The 13,724-nt window shown below is 46.2% G+C and overlaps 1 protein-coding gene across 3 annotated transcripts in view; it reads right to left on the minus strand.

Moving 5' to 3' along the window:
• Positions 1-13,724, minus strand: part of MYO18B (myosin XVIIIB) — a 549,955-nt gene that overhangs the window by 362,424 nt on the left and 173,807 nt on the right. For all 3 annotated transcript variants that reach the window (XM_030218025.1, XM_030218027.1, XM_030218024.1), the window contains exons 14-15: positions 9,991-10,161; positions 222-312 (exon numbers count right to left, since the gene is read on the minus strand). In XM_030218025.1, coding sequence (XP_030073885.1) covers positions 222-312; positions 9,991-10,161 — 262 coding nt within the window. The remainder of the gene's footprint in view (positions 1-221; positions 313-9,990; positions 10,162-13,724) is intronic.

Raw genomic sequence — 13,724 nt, forward strand, 5'->3', positions numbered from 1 at the left:
TGTGTCGAGTCCCGATTCACCCTTTTTTAAAATAATTTTTATTATTAATAAACTTTTTTTTTTAAATTGATTTCTGTAAGGTCGTCCTTTTTTCATCATTTTTCTAGTCTTCTTCGCTGTTTTGCTCTTCAGGTATAACTATTGACCTGTCTGTGTTTGTCTCATATGGCTTCAGCGCCGAACTAGAACACTGCTCAGGCTCAGTGACCTGGGAATCTCACCTATTGATGAGCGAGACGATAGCAGCAAACAGCTCCTCATACAGGCCCGAAGCCATTCCCTCTATACACTCCACTGCTGTCATCTTTGGTCCTAAAGTAAGAGCAAACACAACAAGATGCTTCAACGTGTTTAAAAAACATTTTGTTACTCTGTTGTGGTAATTAACCAAAATCTGTTGCAAGTGCCACGTTTTCTTCAACTGGAGAGAAAGGAGCCGATATTCAGCCGGCGGGAAGCAGCCCACAGAAGTGCTGCGGTTGGCCCTAAACCCTGGTATTCAATACTGGGCTATTTCCGGTAATCGGCATTGAATATCCGGGGTTTGGGGCTGGCGCTAACTTAGGGCCTCTTTTACCAAGCTGCGACAAGAGGGAGCCAGCGCTGGCGTTGGCACGTGTTTTACACACGCGCTGAGGCCCACTTTTACTGCAGCTGGTAAAAGGGAAAGTCTTGCTTTCCTGCAGGAAATGGCCGGGCGGCAAGTAAAGCACTTGCCATGCGGCCATTTTGGAGGAGGGGGAGCCCTTACCACCATCCATTGAGGTGGCGGTAAGGGCTCCCATTCTAACCCGGCGGTAACCAGGAAGCGCGTCCGGGGTGGGAAGTACCACCAGGCTGCTACGTTAGCCTGGCTGTACCTCTGATATAGCAAGCGGTAAGACCACGTTGGGCTTACTGCCGCTTAGTAAAAGGAGCCCCTAACCGGCTAAGCGAATATTCAGCGCTGGCTGGTTAATAGCAGGCAAAGATAAGACTACTATTTATGCGGTCCAGTTTCCATTCATGGCATTTCTAGCGTTACTCAGCAGTTGGCGCACACTGACTGGTCACCGAGTGTGTGGCACTTGAGCCCTAACAGCTGCATCAGTGGGCGTCATTAAAGGTTCAGGCCATAAATATGCGCACACTGGTTTCACCACCGCCCCTTTTCCTGGCCCATTGGAAAAAAAAGCCCTTTTCCCCAGATGCAGTAACTGGCCTGGCGCGCATCAAAAACATGCGCCCGCACTAGCGCAGGCACTTTTCCCAGCCCGTTGAAAAAAAAGCCCTTTTCCCCAGACACGGTAACTGGCCCGGCGCACACCAAAAACATGCAACCGCACTAGCGCAGGCCCTTTTCCCGGCCCATTGAAAAAAAAAGCTCTTTTTCCCCAGATGCGGTAAAACCTGGCCCGGCGCGCGCCAAAAACATGAGCCCACACTACCACAGGCCACTTTTGGCCACGGCTTAGTAAAAGGAGCCCTTAGCTTTCTGGCGGTTATGTTTAATAATGTATCATTTTTAGCGTTACAAAGCGGGAGGGATACATGAACTTTGTCGTATCACATTTTCAAGCCCCATTTCTAACTATGGGGCCCTTTTACCAAGCTGCAGTAAAAAGGGCCCTGCGATAGTCATATTTGCTGCACGCTGCGACCCTTTTTAGCGCAGCGGGTAAAAAGGCTGCAAAAATCATGGCCATGCAGTAAGATTGATTTTACCGTGTGGCCATGCGGGAGGGCCAGGGCAAGAAGTGGGTGGGCAACAAGTGTTCTCCCCCCCCCCCCCCCCCCACTGCCAAAAAAATATGTCAGCTGGTGAGAAAACGCTTCTTTCCACCTTGGAAGTCTGCAGCAGGCATGTGCTGAAAACTGAGCATGTGCAGGTGCCGGTATCGTGGGGAGTAGCGTTTTCGTTACCATCAGGGGGAAGTCTTCAGCTGGCGGATCTTGGGATCCCCACCAGCTACTGCTAAATGTGTGCTACCGTTGGGTGGGCCTGAGCCCTAAGTGGGCGGGCCCCTGCCCACCCAGGCCCACCTGTGGCTACGCCACTGTGTGCAAATGGATCTGGATTCAACCACTGCGTGCAGCAGCCAATCAATGGTGGGCGACTCGGAGGAGGCTGAGATCATAACTGAATTGGCATGCTAATGCCGCACATTGCGGCAGCCACGGGCGAAGATATTGCTGTCAAATGAATCACAATGAGGCTCTCTCTCTTCACAGCATTACCAGCGGCCAGCCCACGTCTGATAGGGCGATCCAGCTCATGATCCAGGGTTTCTTAACCCAGTCCTATCTGGTTTTCAAGATATCCACAATGAATATGTAGAAGATATCTTCTGCCCCGGTAGCCTCACAGTTAATGCTATTCTCACTTCTTAGGATTTCTACTGCTATAGTACTTCATGTCATGTGAGCAGTGCATTGTCAGTAATGTAGTCCCATACGTACTGCAACCGTCCTTGCTTAGTGTATAAGCTTTACTCCTAGTGGTCTTTTGTTCCGCAAAGTCCTCCCCTGTCTCTCAGCCGAACTTGAGTCCTTTGTCTACCTACTGCTATTTCCTTATTGCTTTGGCTATCTTTGCTCTCCAATCAAAGACTGCCCTCAATGACCTCCTGTGTGACCTGGTCTCAGGCTCTGTTCCTATTGGTCCCTCCTCCTTACCCCCTTGCTTGTGGGTGGTCTTCTTGCTCTCTTCTGACCCCTGCAAGCTAGATGCTTCCATCTTGCCTTGGGAGCATGTGCTCCTCTGGTCCCCTGAAGAGAACTGGTCTGTTTACGGCATTCCACCTCTGAAACTACTTCCATCTGTTGACCAATTCTCCCACCTCTTCCATAAAGCCCTTCTCTCTGAACTCCACCTTCTCCTCCAGCTGCAGCCTTCAGAACTTCAGTCTCTTGCCTGAGGGCAGCAAGCTTCTGGAAATGTATAAACTGAATAAATTAGCTATATTTATTCAATAAAGTAAATTTCAGAAAAAGAACAGAGGCTTCTTGTGTGTGCTGATGTTCAAGCTTATACTGTCTGGATACTAGAACTTGTGTAGATTCTAAAAGAGCCAGGAACAAGTTATTTACATGCACAGTCTCTCTCCATTGTATGCAAATATACTACTACTACTTATCATTTCTATAGCGCTACTAGACGTACGCAGCGCTGTACATTTGAACATGAAGAGAGAGTCCCTGCTTGATAGAGCTTACAATCTAATTATCTCCTGTATATTCACTGTGGATATCTGGAAAACCAGACTGGCTTTGGGTTCCCCAAGGACTGGGTTAGGTATTATTAGGAAAGGAATGGAAAACAAAAGTGAGGACATAATGCCTTTGTATCGGTCCATGGTGGGACCGCACCTGAATATTGTGAGCAATTCTGGTCGCCGCATCTCAAAAAAGATATAGCAGAATTATAAAAGGTACAGAGAAGGGCGACGAAAATGATAAAGGGGATGGGACGACTTCCCTATGAGGAAAGGCTGAAGCGGCTAGGGCTCTTCAGCTTGGAGAAAAGACGGCTGAGGGGAGATATGATAAGAGGTCTATAAAATAATGAGTGGAGCGGAACGGGTAGACATGAATCGTTTGTTTACTCTTTCAAAAAAATACTAGGACTAGGGGGTATGCGATGAAGCTACAAAGTAGTAAATTTAATATGACTCGCAGAAACTTTGTTCTTCACTCAATGTGTAATTAAACTCTGGAATTCGTTCCCAGAGAATGTGGTAAAGGTGGTTAGCTTAGCAGGGTTTTAAAAAGGTCTGGACGGCTTCCTAAAGAAAAAGTCCATAGACCATTATTACATTGACTTGGGGAAAATCCACCGCTTATTTCTGGGAAAAGCATCATAAAATGTATTAAACTTTTTGGGGATCTTGCAAGCTATTTGTGACCTGGATTGGCCACTGTTGGAAACAGGACGCTGGACTTGATGAAACTTTGGTCTGTCCCAGTGCAGCAATACTTATGTACTTATGATCCCAGTACTACTGAACTTGCCCTTTTGTAAACATGAAAATGAGGCTGCTTGAAAACTCCAAACCTCAAAGTTCTTTAGAGCTCAGAAAATACATTCAGAACACACACACAAAATATATTATTCTTCAGGGGTAATTCTTGCTGGTCTTGCTTCTTTATCCAATATCGCTGTTTAATATTAAGCTGCTCAGGGAAAACGCATCCCCCATCTCTACCGTTTTATTGAAGTCTTATCTTCCATAGTACGTATGAATTATTTGCAGAAACTCTATAATATTTATTGTCACAGTGTTTATTTATTTAAGTTTATCTAACCTTCTCTACAGGCCAGTAAGTACATTATACAAGGTATGAAATGGGTTTTTATTTTTCATATAAACTTTGTCTCTATTTTCTTACTGCAGAGTTTTAGGATCTGGCCTGGCCTTGGATAAAACTGAAATCTTTGAGGTTGTGATAAGGCCAGTCTGCACGCTACTATCTTAGAGGGTCTTTTACGAAGGCGCACTCACGTTTTTGGCGCACGCTAACATTGTGGGCGCGCTAAACGTTAGAGATGCCAATGCATTCCTATGGACGTCTCTAATGTTTACCTCACCCACAATTAAAAACGTGAGTGCGCCTTAGTAAACGATGCCCTTAGTGCATAAGTTAAACGCCGATTTAACACACATTAAGGTGCCCTCTTACAAAGGCATGTAAGGGCTTGCATCCAGCATTTTATCGCTTCAGATGATTCCAAGAGCAGTCACTTCAGTGGCTGGGCTGGACTGTGAGGTTTCCGTGAGCTTACACTGGTTGCCTGGAAATCTATCTTGCAATATTGGGTCTCACCACTTTCCCCGTCCTTTTGGCATTAGCGGAACCAAGTTCGTTTGCTTGCCACGTGGGAGGCGAGGGGTCTCTTTAAGCGGAAAGTTTGCTTTCTAAAAGTGCGAGAGGCTTATTTTGATATATTGTCACCTAAGGACTGTGGTCTTTTATTTAATAACTAGTAAAAAGCCCCGTTTCTGATGCAAATGAAACGGGGGCTAGCAAGGTTTTCTTCTGTGTGCATGTGGAAGTGTGTGTGTCCCTGCCCTCTGCCCTCTCTCCCTTCCCCTGTGCTGTCTGTCCCCTCCCCCCTCAGAGTCGAGTCCTTCAGTGTTAAGTTTCCTGCTGTGCTGTGTTTGTGTTACAGAGATAGTGAGGGCTTCTGCCCTCTCTCCCCTCCCCCCTCTGAGTCCTTCACTGTTACAGAGAGAGCTATTTGATTTCGTGCTTTGCTGTGTTTTCCTTCACATCACTGTTTGTGTTACAGAGAGAGCGAAGGCGGGGCAGACACTCATGGGGAAAACGGATATCTCTCCCCCTTCACACTTCCGGCTGGAGGCTTCATTTAGAACATTGGTGGTGCCTTTTATATATAGAGATTTGTAATCTTTTTCTCCAAAACCATGGGTTGAATACCATAGTGGGGTAGGGAAGTAGGGGGTGGGTGGCTTGTTAGGGTAGTGTTGGAATCTGGGAGTCATCAGAGTCCAGACTCTCGGATTTTCTTGTACTGTTCAAATTGGATTCTGAGTGTTTTGGGTGGGGTGATTGTGATCATCTCTGTTACTCTCCCCCCCCCCCCCCCTTGTTTCTGGGCATTGGGAGGTGGAGATGTGGGGAGGGGGTTGTTTGTTTTTGTGAGTTAGGGGGTTGGAAGCATAGGAGCCAACTTTTCAAAATTATTGGGGGTGCTAAGCCCAATGGAAATGACCCCTCCCTGGACACATACAAGGAATGTTCTCAATATTGGGGGTGCTCAAGCACCCACAGCACCCACAGAGTCGGCTCCAATGGTTGGAAGGGTTTCTTTCGTCTTGGTGTTGATGGTTGTGGTGTATTCGTTATTGGTGCCTGTTTATATGCAGTCTTGTCCTGTCATTTGGGGGGGCATGACGAGGGTGTGGGAGGAATGGAGGGGATACAAAATGTTAAAAGTTTGATGAGTGGTCAACTGATTCTTGCTCTGTCAACCTGGAGCATCTGTGTATACGTTACCTGTTCATATGGTTCTGTCATTGTTGAAACCTACAAATTGTGAGGGGATGGGAGACCCTTGCTAGTCCTATGAAGGGCCAATGGTGTTGTGGCCAGCATTCCTTTGTAACCATTGCTGAACAACAAGGTGTGCAAAATAAAGCAACAGGGTCTTAACTGCAGCTCAAACAAAAGACCTGATCCTATAAATCTGCTTATATGCTGCTATGCAATACATCAAAAGTGAAGTATGAGATTCAATGGAACCATGAAAATGGGTCAAGGGAGGGGGTAGTTTGTATTCTGTTTAGCACCCCCAATCATCTTGAAAAGTTGGTGCCTATGGCGAGAAGAGTTAAAAATCCAGAAGTTACAGAGGACTGCACCCTCAAGTGAATAAACATTTTTGATTAGTCTTTGAAAATGTTAAGTACGTTCTACTCCTATTCCAGCCTTCAATTTAAATTTTATATTTTTCATCCTTAACTTTGATATCTGAACTGGTTGCTAGGAAACCAAGCACCTTACAACAGCCTCACCAAGCATGAATGCTCTCCGTCTAGGAGATGTCAGAGCCTGCAAGCTCTGTGCACCCAGAGCTGAAGGGAAATATATACAGAGGCACAAAAGCATTTGAATAGGATTGCCACATGGAAAACTGTAGAGCAGGGAGGGGGGTGTATTTCTTCTATGTTTGAGGGTGAAAGGAAAAAAATGGCAGGCTTGAAAGTAATATTACAAAGTGTGAAATTAGAATTCTGCCGAGTGCCAGCCAGATAACTCTCTCTTTGTCACCGTTTCTTCAAGTTTATAGGGAGAAAAATATAGATGCCCTTTTACTAAAGCACATTTAGGCTGTTGACGTGCGGTTTGGCACACATTGAGGGGCATAATCGAACGGGGACGACCAATTCTAAGGGTGCCCCGGCGAAGGGGCAGGGAAACCGCTATTATCGAAACAAGATGGGCGTCCATCTTTTGTTTCGATAATACGGAGGGGACGCCTAAATATTGAGATGGTCGACCTTAGAGATGGTTGTCCCTGGTTTTCGGCGATAATGGAAACCGAGGATGGTCATCTCAAAACAACCAAATCCAAGGCATTTGGTCGTGGGAGGAGCCAGCATTCATCGTGCACTGGTCCCCCTCACATGACAGGACACCAACCGGGCACCCTAGGGGGCACTGCAGTGGACTTCAGAAATTGCTCCCAGGTGCATAGCTCCCTTAACTTGTGTGCTGAGCCCCCCACAACTGAACACCACTACCATAGCCCTAAGGGGTGAAGGGGAGCACCTACATGTGGGTACAATGGGTTTTGGGTGGGTTTTGAAGGGCTCACATTTACCACCACAAGTGTAACAGGTAGGGGGGGGATGGGCCTGGGTCCGCCTGCCTGAAATGCACTGCACCCACTAAAACTGCTCCAGGGACCTGCATACTGCTGTCATGGAGCTGGGTATGACATTTGAGGATGGCAAAAAAAATTTTACATTTTTTTTAGGGTGGGAGTAAGGGGAGGTCATCCCCGATTCCCTCCGGTGGTCATCTGGTCAGTTTGGGCACCTTTTTGAGTCTTGTTCGTGAAAAAAAATGGACCAAGTAAAGTCGACCAAATGCTCGTCAGGGACGCCCTTCTTTTTTCCATTATCGGCCGAGGACGCCCATCTCTTAAGCACGCCCCAGTCCCGCCTTCGCTAAGCCTCCGACATGCCCCCGTGAACTTTGGTCGTCCCCACGACAGACTGCAGTTGAGGACGCCCAAAATCGGCTTTCGATTATGCCGATTTGGGCGACCCTGAAAGAAGGACGCCCATCTCCCGATTTGTGTCAGAAGTTGGGCGCCCTTCTCTTTTGAAAATGCCCCTGATAATCAGCTGATGCACAAATGCATTAACACCTATGCAGTGTATGTACAATTAGCATGTAGTAAGTTGCACGTTAAGGCCATTTTCGGAAGGGGCATGGGTGGAGAATTTGCATGGAGAGTGTTTGGCGCTGAATGCGCTGCACTTCTGTGCACTGACCATGGTTCCCTCTAAGTTGAGCGGGAGTCCTCCACTTACAGTCCGGCCAGTAGGGGGTGCTGTTTCACTATCACATTATCAACAGTGATGGACAAGTAAGCTCTGCCGACTCCAGGGAATAGAGAAAGGCAAGTTGGTTGAAAACACAATATTGAATCACTGCCCCCCCCCCCCCCCCCACTAGCAGCAATGCAGTTGGAGGAACTCCCGCTCAACTTAGAGGAAACAATGGCATTGTGCGGTTAGTGTGCAGTTAGTGTGCGGCTAGTGCTGCGGCTAGGAAAGTGAATAGAATGTTGGGTATTATTAGGAAAGGTATGGAAACAGGTGTGAGGATGTTATAATGCCGTTGTATCGCTCCATGGTGCGACCGCACCTTGAGTATTGTGTTCAATTCTGGTCGCTGCATCTCAAGAAAGATATAGTAGAATTGGAAAAGGTGCAGCGAAGGGCGACTAAAATGATAGTGGGGATGGGACGACTTCCCTATGAAGAAAGACTAAGGAGCCTAGGGCTTTTCAGCTTGAAGAAGAGACGGCTGAGGGGAGACATGATAGAGGTATATAAAATAATGAGTGGAGTGGAACAGGTGGATGTGAAGTGTCTGTTCACGCTTTCCAAAAATACTAGGACTAGGGGCATGCGATGAAACTACAGTGTAGTAAATTTAAAACAAATAGGAGAAAATGTTTCTTCACCCAACGCATAATTAAACTCTGGAATTTGTTGCCGGAGAACGTGGTGAAGGCGGTTAGCTTGGCAGAGTTTAAAAAGGGGTTAGACAGTTTCCTAAAGGATAAGTCCATAAACCACTACTAAATGGACTTGGGAAAAATCCACAATTCTAGGAATAACATGTATAGAATGATTGTACGTTTGGGAAGCTTGCCAGGTGCCCTTGGCCTGGATTGGCCACTGTCGTGGACAGGATGCTGGGCTCGATGGACCCTTGGTCTTTTCCCAGTGTGGCATTATGTACTTATGTACTTACTGCCTCCTAAATAGGAGGCACTAACCCCCAGATTCTGTAAAGGGCACCCAAAGATGGGTGCCTAAATTTGCATGCACAACTCAATTAGTCAATGAGACATTAATGCCCAATAATTAGCTGCTATTATTGGCATTAATTAGCATTCACTTAGACCTCCAAATGCGCAGTTCTATAAAAAAAACCATGCCTAAAATCCTCTCACGCACAACCCAAAAGAGGGCATAGCCATGGGGGGGATATGGATGGGTCGGGGCGTTCCAAAATGTTACATGCAGTGTTACAGAATTCAGGGAAAGTGTGTCCAACTTGTGCACCAGGATTTACACCTGTTTTCAGCAAGTGCAAGTCCCGGCGTGCACATTTCAACGTCGGAATCAGCGCTTCTTTATAAAGGGCGCTCACCTTTTATTAAATAGACCTGAGTTCCGATTTTTCTCAGCACCAAAACAGGGTACCGTTTACTGCCTAAACTCCTCCTCACTAACTGCAAGCTGACTACCTCATGTTAACAGCATTGTCACGCAGGTTACATGCTGGACCCCCCCCCCCCCCCCCCAGGTAGGATATTAGTTTTGCATTTGGGGCATGTTAAAATTTCTTGCATTAAAGCATGCTAATTCAAAATCTAATGCATTTTAGTAAAATGGCCCTCTAATTTCATAGAAAATGCAGGGGTAGAGAGGGGGAAGGGGCAGTTTATTAAACTTTGCCTCTAGGCGAAAAATTGCTCCAGTTTTGAACTGCCATTTTTCCCCAATGTAAGGAGTAGATTCTGGACATTTCTTGGTACGTTTTTGTGCTGGAGGAAATCTTTGATAAATCCTTTTTCTGGTCCTCTAAGTGGAGTTAAAATTTAACTAAATAAATAGCATTCTTGCTATATAACGCCTGATAGTTATGCCTAGAATACTATTTTAAAACGTGCAATAAGCTTATATATAGTTCATAGAATACCAATAGGATGTATCTGCACGTGATCAGCCTAGCAGTTCATACCACTGTTTTTCTCTTCATCCTGGTTCAGTCGTTTCCCTCTAGATGTGGCCTGTTCAATTATCTTTCTGAGATGGTGTTTGAAGACTGCTGTGGACAGCTCCTCGTAGTCACTGCCCAGCACACTGGCCGCATTATTGGCCCAGTCAAACTTCATGAACTGCTTCCTGCCGACTGAGAGAAAAAATAAAATAAGTGAACCTCATCCAAGCAATATACGTTAAAATGATGCTAGGTAAATAACAGATGCTAGTTGGATAAATGCTACGTCCCTTAGGATTCTTTCCCCCCCCCCCCCCTCTCTTTGCTTGCCTTATATCTATCATTCTATTTTTCTGCCTCTTTCACATCGACGACTCTTCTCTTGTACAAACGTATGTATTCAATTCTTCTGGAGAAGGTAGCAAGTAATTGATAAATTTACAGGGGTCGATATTCAAAGCAATCCGTTTAGGTAACCTTGGGAATTTTCCTGACAAATCACCGCCTTTCAGTTTCCTCCTTCCCCAGCACAATGGATAAATGATGCACAGACAACTTTGATGTCTGGCTAAAATTTATTTGGTCAAGTGTGAAACGGGGAACAGGAATATGGTGGGGGGGTTGTCCTTACTCCATCTCTTCTGTCCACATTTATGTGGGAAACCAATTGCTCAAATGCTATCCAGTTAAATTTACAAGGAGAAAAAAAGAGGAATTGCTTCCCCACAGAAATATGGACAGAAGAAATGGAGTAAGGGAAAGGGAAATGGGACTTGATATACCGCCTTTCTGAGGTTGTTGTTTTTTTTTTTTTTTTTGCAACTACATTCAAAGCGGTTTACATATATTCAGGTACTTATTTTTTGTACCTGGGACAATGGAAGGTTAAGTGAGTTGCCCAGAGTCACAAGGAGCTGCAGTGGGAATCGAATCCGGTTCCCCAGGATCAAAGCCTGCCGCACTAACCCCTAGGCTACTCCTCCACTCCTTGCTCTTTGGGATTCTGGAATCTTGCTATTCTTTGGGGTTCTACATGGAATGTTGCTACTCTTTCAGATTGTGCATGGAATCTTGTTAATGGGACTTGATATACTGCTTTTCTGAGGTTTTTGCAACTACATTCAAAGCGGTTTACCTATATTCAGGTACTTATTTTGTATCAGGGGCAATGGAGGGTTAAGTGACTTACCCAGAGTTACAAGGAGCTGCAGTGGGAATTGAGCTCAGTTCCCCAGGATCAAAGTCCACTGCACTAACCACTAGGCTACTCCTCCAACCCCCCCCCCCCCCCCCCCCCCCCCACACACACACAAAAAAAAGCCAAGGGGGCCTGGTGCTCGGTAAGACTCGTTATTCAATATGGCAAAGCAGTTCCAAGGGACTTAACATAGGCTGTATTTTGGCTGCATTTTGCCTGCACCAGGAGTCCAATAATTCTTATATGCAGAACTGTCAGTGAAACTGAATTTTTGTCTGAGGGGGTGTGGCATGAGTGGAGAATGGGCGTGGACACGTTAGCCAGCTAGCACGTTATACTTAGCGCATACTGTCTCATGCAGAGTTAACGCAGGGGCATTTAGATTAAATAGGAGGCAGTAAGCGGGAGTCATCCAACTGCATTGCTGCCAGAGGGGGGCAGTGCTTCAATATTGCGTTTTCAACCACTAGAGAAAGGCAGGTTCCCTGGAGTCGGCAGAGCTTACTTAGTCCTGCCAGTGGGGGGTGCTGTTTTACTATCACATTTTCAATAGTGAGGGACAGGTAATTTCTGCAGGACTCCTGGGAACCTGCCTTCTTCTAGTGCTTGAAAACACAATATTTAGGCGCAGTTTATAGAATACCGCTTAAGTGGGGGGGGGGGGGGGATTGGTGCTGATTTTTAGGCACCATTTATAGAATTCACCCTTAAGCCCAGATTTTAGCTCACTTTAGTAAAAGGGTTTCTATGTTATTATTCTATAAAGAAAAAAAAAGTGCCTAGTTCTCTTTATAGACTTGGGGCTAAATTCATTCATGGAGTCTAAATATAACCTCCCTTTTACAGAATTACCCTCCATGGCATATGGGTCAAACAGCCAAGTACTATCAGATGTCAACAACAGTTAAGGTAGTGTCACAGTTGTGACTGTATCCCATGCCTACACTCACCTCGCCTCTTGGTGACCAGGCCCTATGGCTGCTGTGGACTGTCTTCTTCCTGTTTCCCAAACATGTTCCAGAGTTCATTCCAGTCCTATTCTGATGTTGCATTCCAGACTTGCTTTGGGGTTCCTGCAGCCAACCCTCACTTTGGTGCTCTTGCAACCAAGCCTCGCTGTGGTTTTCTTGCAGCCAAGCCGTGCTCTGGTGTTTTTGCTGCCAAGCCTCACTCACTGACTTGTAATTGCCTTTATTAAGCGCCTGGGAACTTTCAGGCTTGCCTTTGCAACAGAGGTCTTCAGATGAGTTTTCGTCTGTGTGTGTTTGTTTCAGTTCCAGCCCTGCTAGTTCTTGTCTTGCCAGTCTTCCAACTTCTACTCCAACCCTGCTTGTTCCAGCCCTGCAAGCCTTCAGCTTCAGTTCTAATCCTGCTTGTGTCTGCCCTGTTTGTCTTCAGCTTCAGTTCCTTCACTGTTTGTTCCAACCCTGACTGCTTCCAGCATCCTGTTCCAGTCAAGCCACCCTGGAAGCCAAGTCCCTTTCAGACTCCTATTCCAGCCAAGCCAAGCCCATTCCAGAATCCGGTTCCAGCAAGCCAAGCCCGTTCCAGAATCCAGTTATTCCTGTCCTGCTTATTCCAGCCCTGCTCATCTACAGCTTCAGTTCCCATCCTGCTAGTTCCAGTCCTGCTTGTACCAGCGTGTCTGTGTTCAACCTCGCTTCCTGTTTGGGTGGTTCACCTGCTGCTGCCAATCACTGGCAGGGGCCCAAGGGCTCACTACTCCGGACTCTGTGACAGTCCGTGACAGGTAGCCATAAACAGAGTAAACCATTGTAAACGTGGAGGGGCATAATTGAAAGGGGCGCCCAAGTTTTCCTGAGGACGTCCCGGCGAAGGGGCAGGGAAACCCGTATTATCGAAACAAGATTGGTTTTGATAATACGGTCGGGGATGCCCAAATCACGAAATTTAGGTCGACCTTAGAGATGGTCTGCCCAGTACTGGCTTTGCTTCCCAATTACTGGTGTTGCTACCTAATCTCCCCTAAGCTTCTTCGGATTCATTACTTCTAAACAGGATTCCTTTGTGTTTATCCCACGCATTTTTTAAATTCCGTTATTGTTTTCATCTCCACCACCTCCCATGGGAGGGCAATCCAGGTATCTACCACCCTCTTCATGAAGAAATACTTCCTGACATCATTATTCCTGAGTCTGCCCCCTTTCAACCTCAATTCATGTCCTGTAGTTCTAGTGCCTTCCCATCTCTGGAAAATGTTTGTTTGCGGATTAATACCTTTCAAATATTTGAACATCTATATCATGTTACCCCTGTTTCTCCTTTCCTCCAGGGTACAAATGTTCAGGTCAGTAATTCTCTCCTCACAAGTCTTGCAACGCAAAATCCCATACCATTTTTGTCACTTTTCTTTCAACCGCTTCAAGTCTTTTTATATCCTTAGCAAGGCAAGGCCTCCAAAACTGAACATAATACTCTAAATGGGCCTCACCAACAACTTGTAGAGGGGTATCAACACCTCCTGTCTTCTGCCTGTTATACCCCTCTCTATGCAGCCTAGCCTTCTTCTGGCCACTGCCACCACCTTGTTGCATTG

Source organism: Microcaecilia unicolor, chromosome 11 (assembly GCF_901765095.1).
Source record: "Microcaecilia unicolor chromosome 11, aMicUni1.1, whole genome shotgun sequence".
NCBI classification, from domain to species: Eukaryota; Metazoa; Chordata; class Amphibia; order Gymnophiona; family Siphonopidae; genus Microcaecilia; species Microcaecilia unicolor.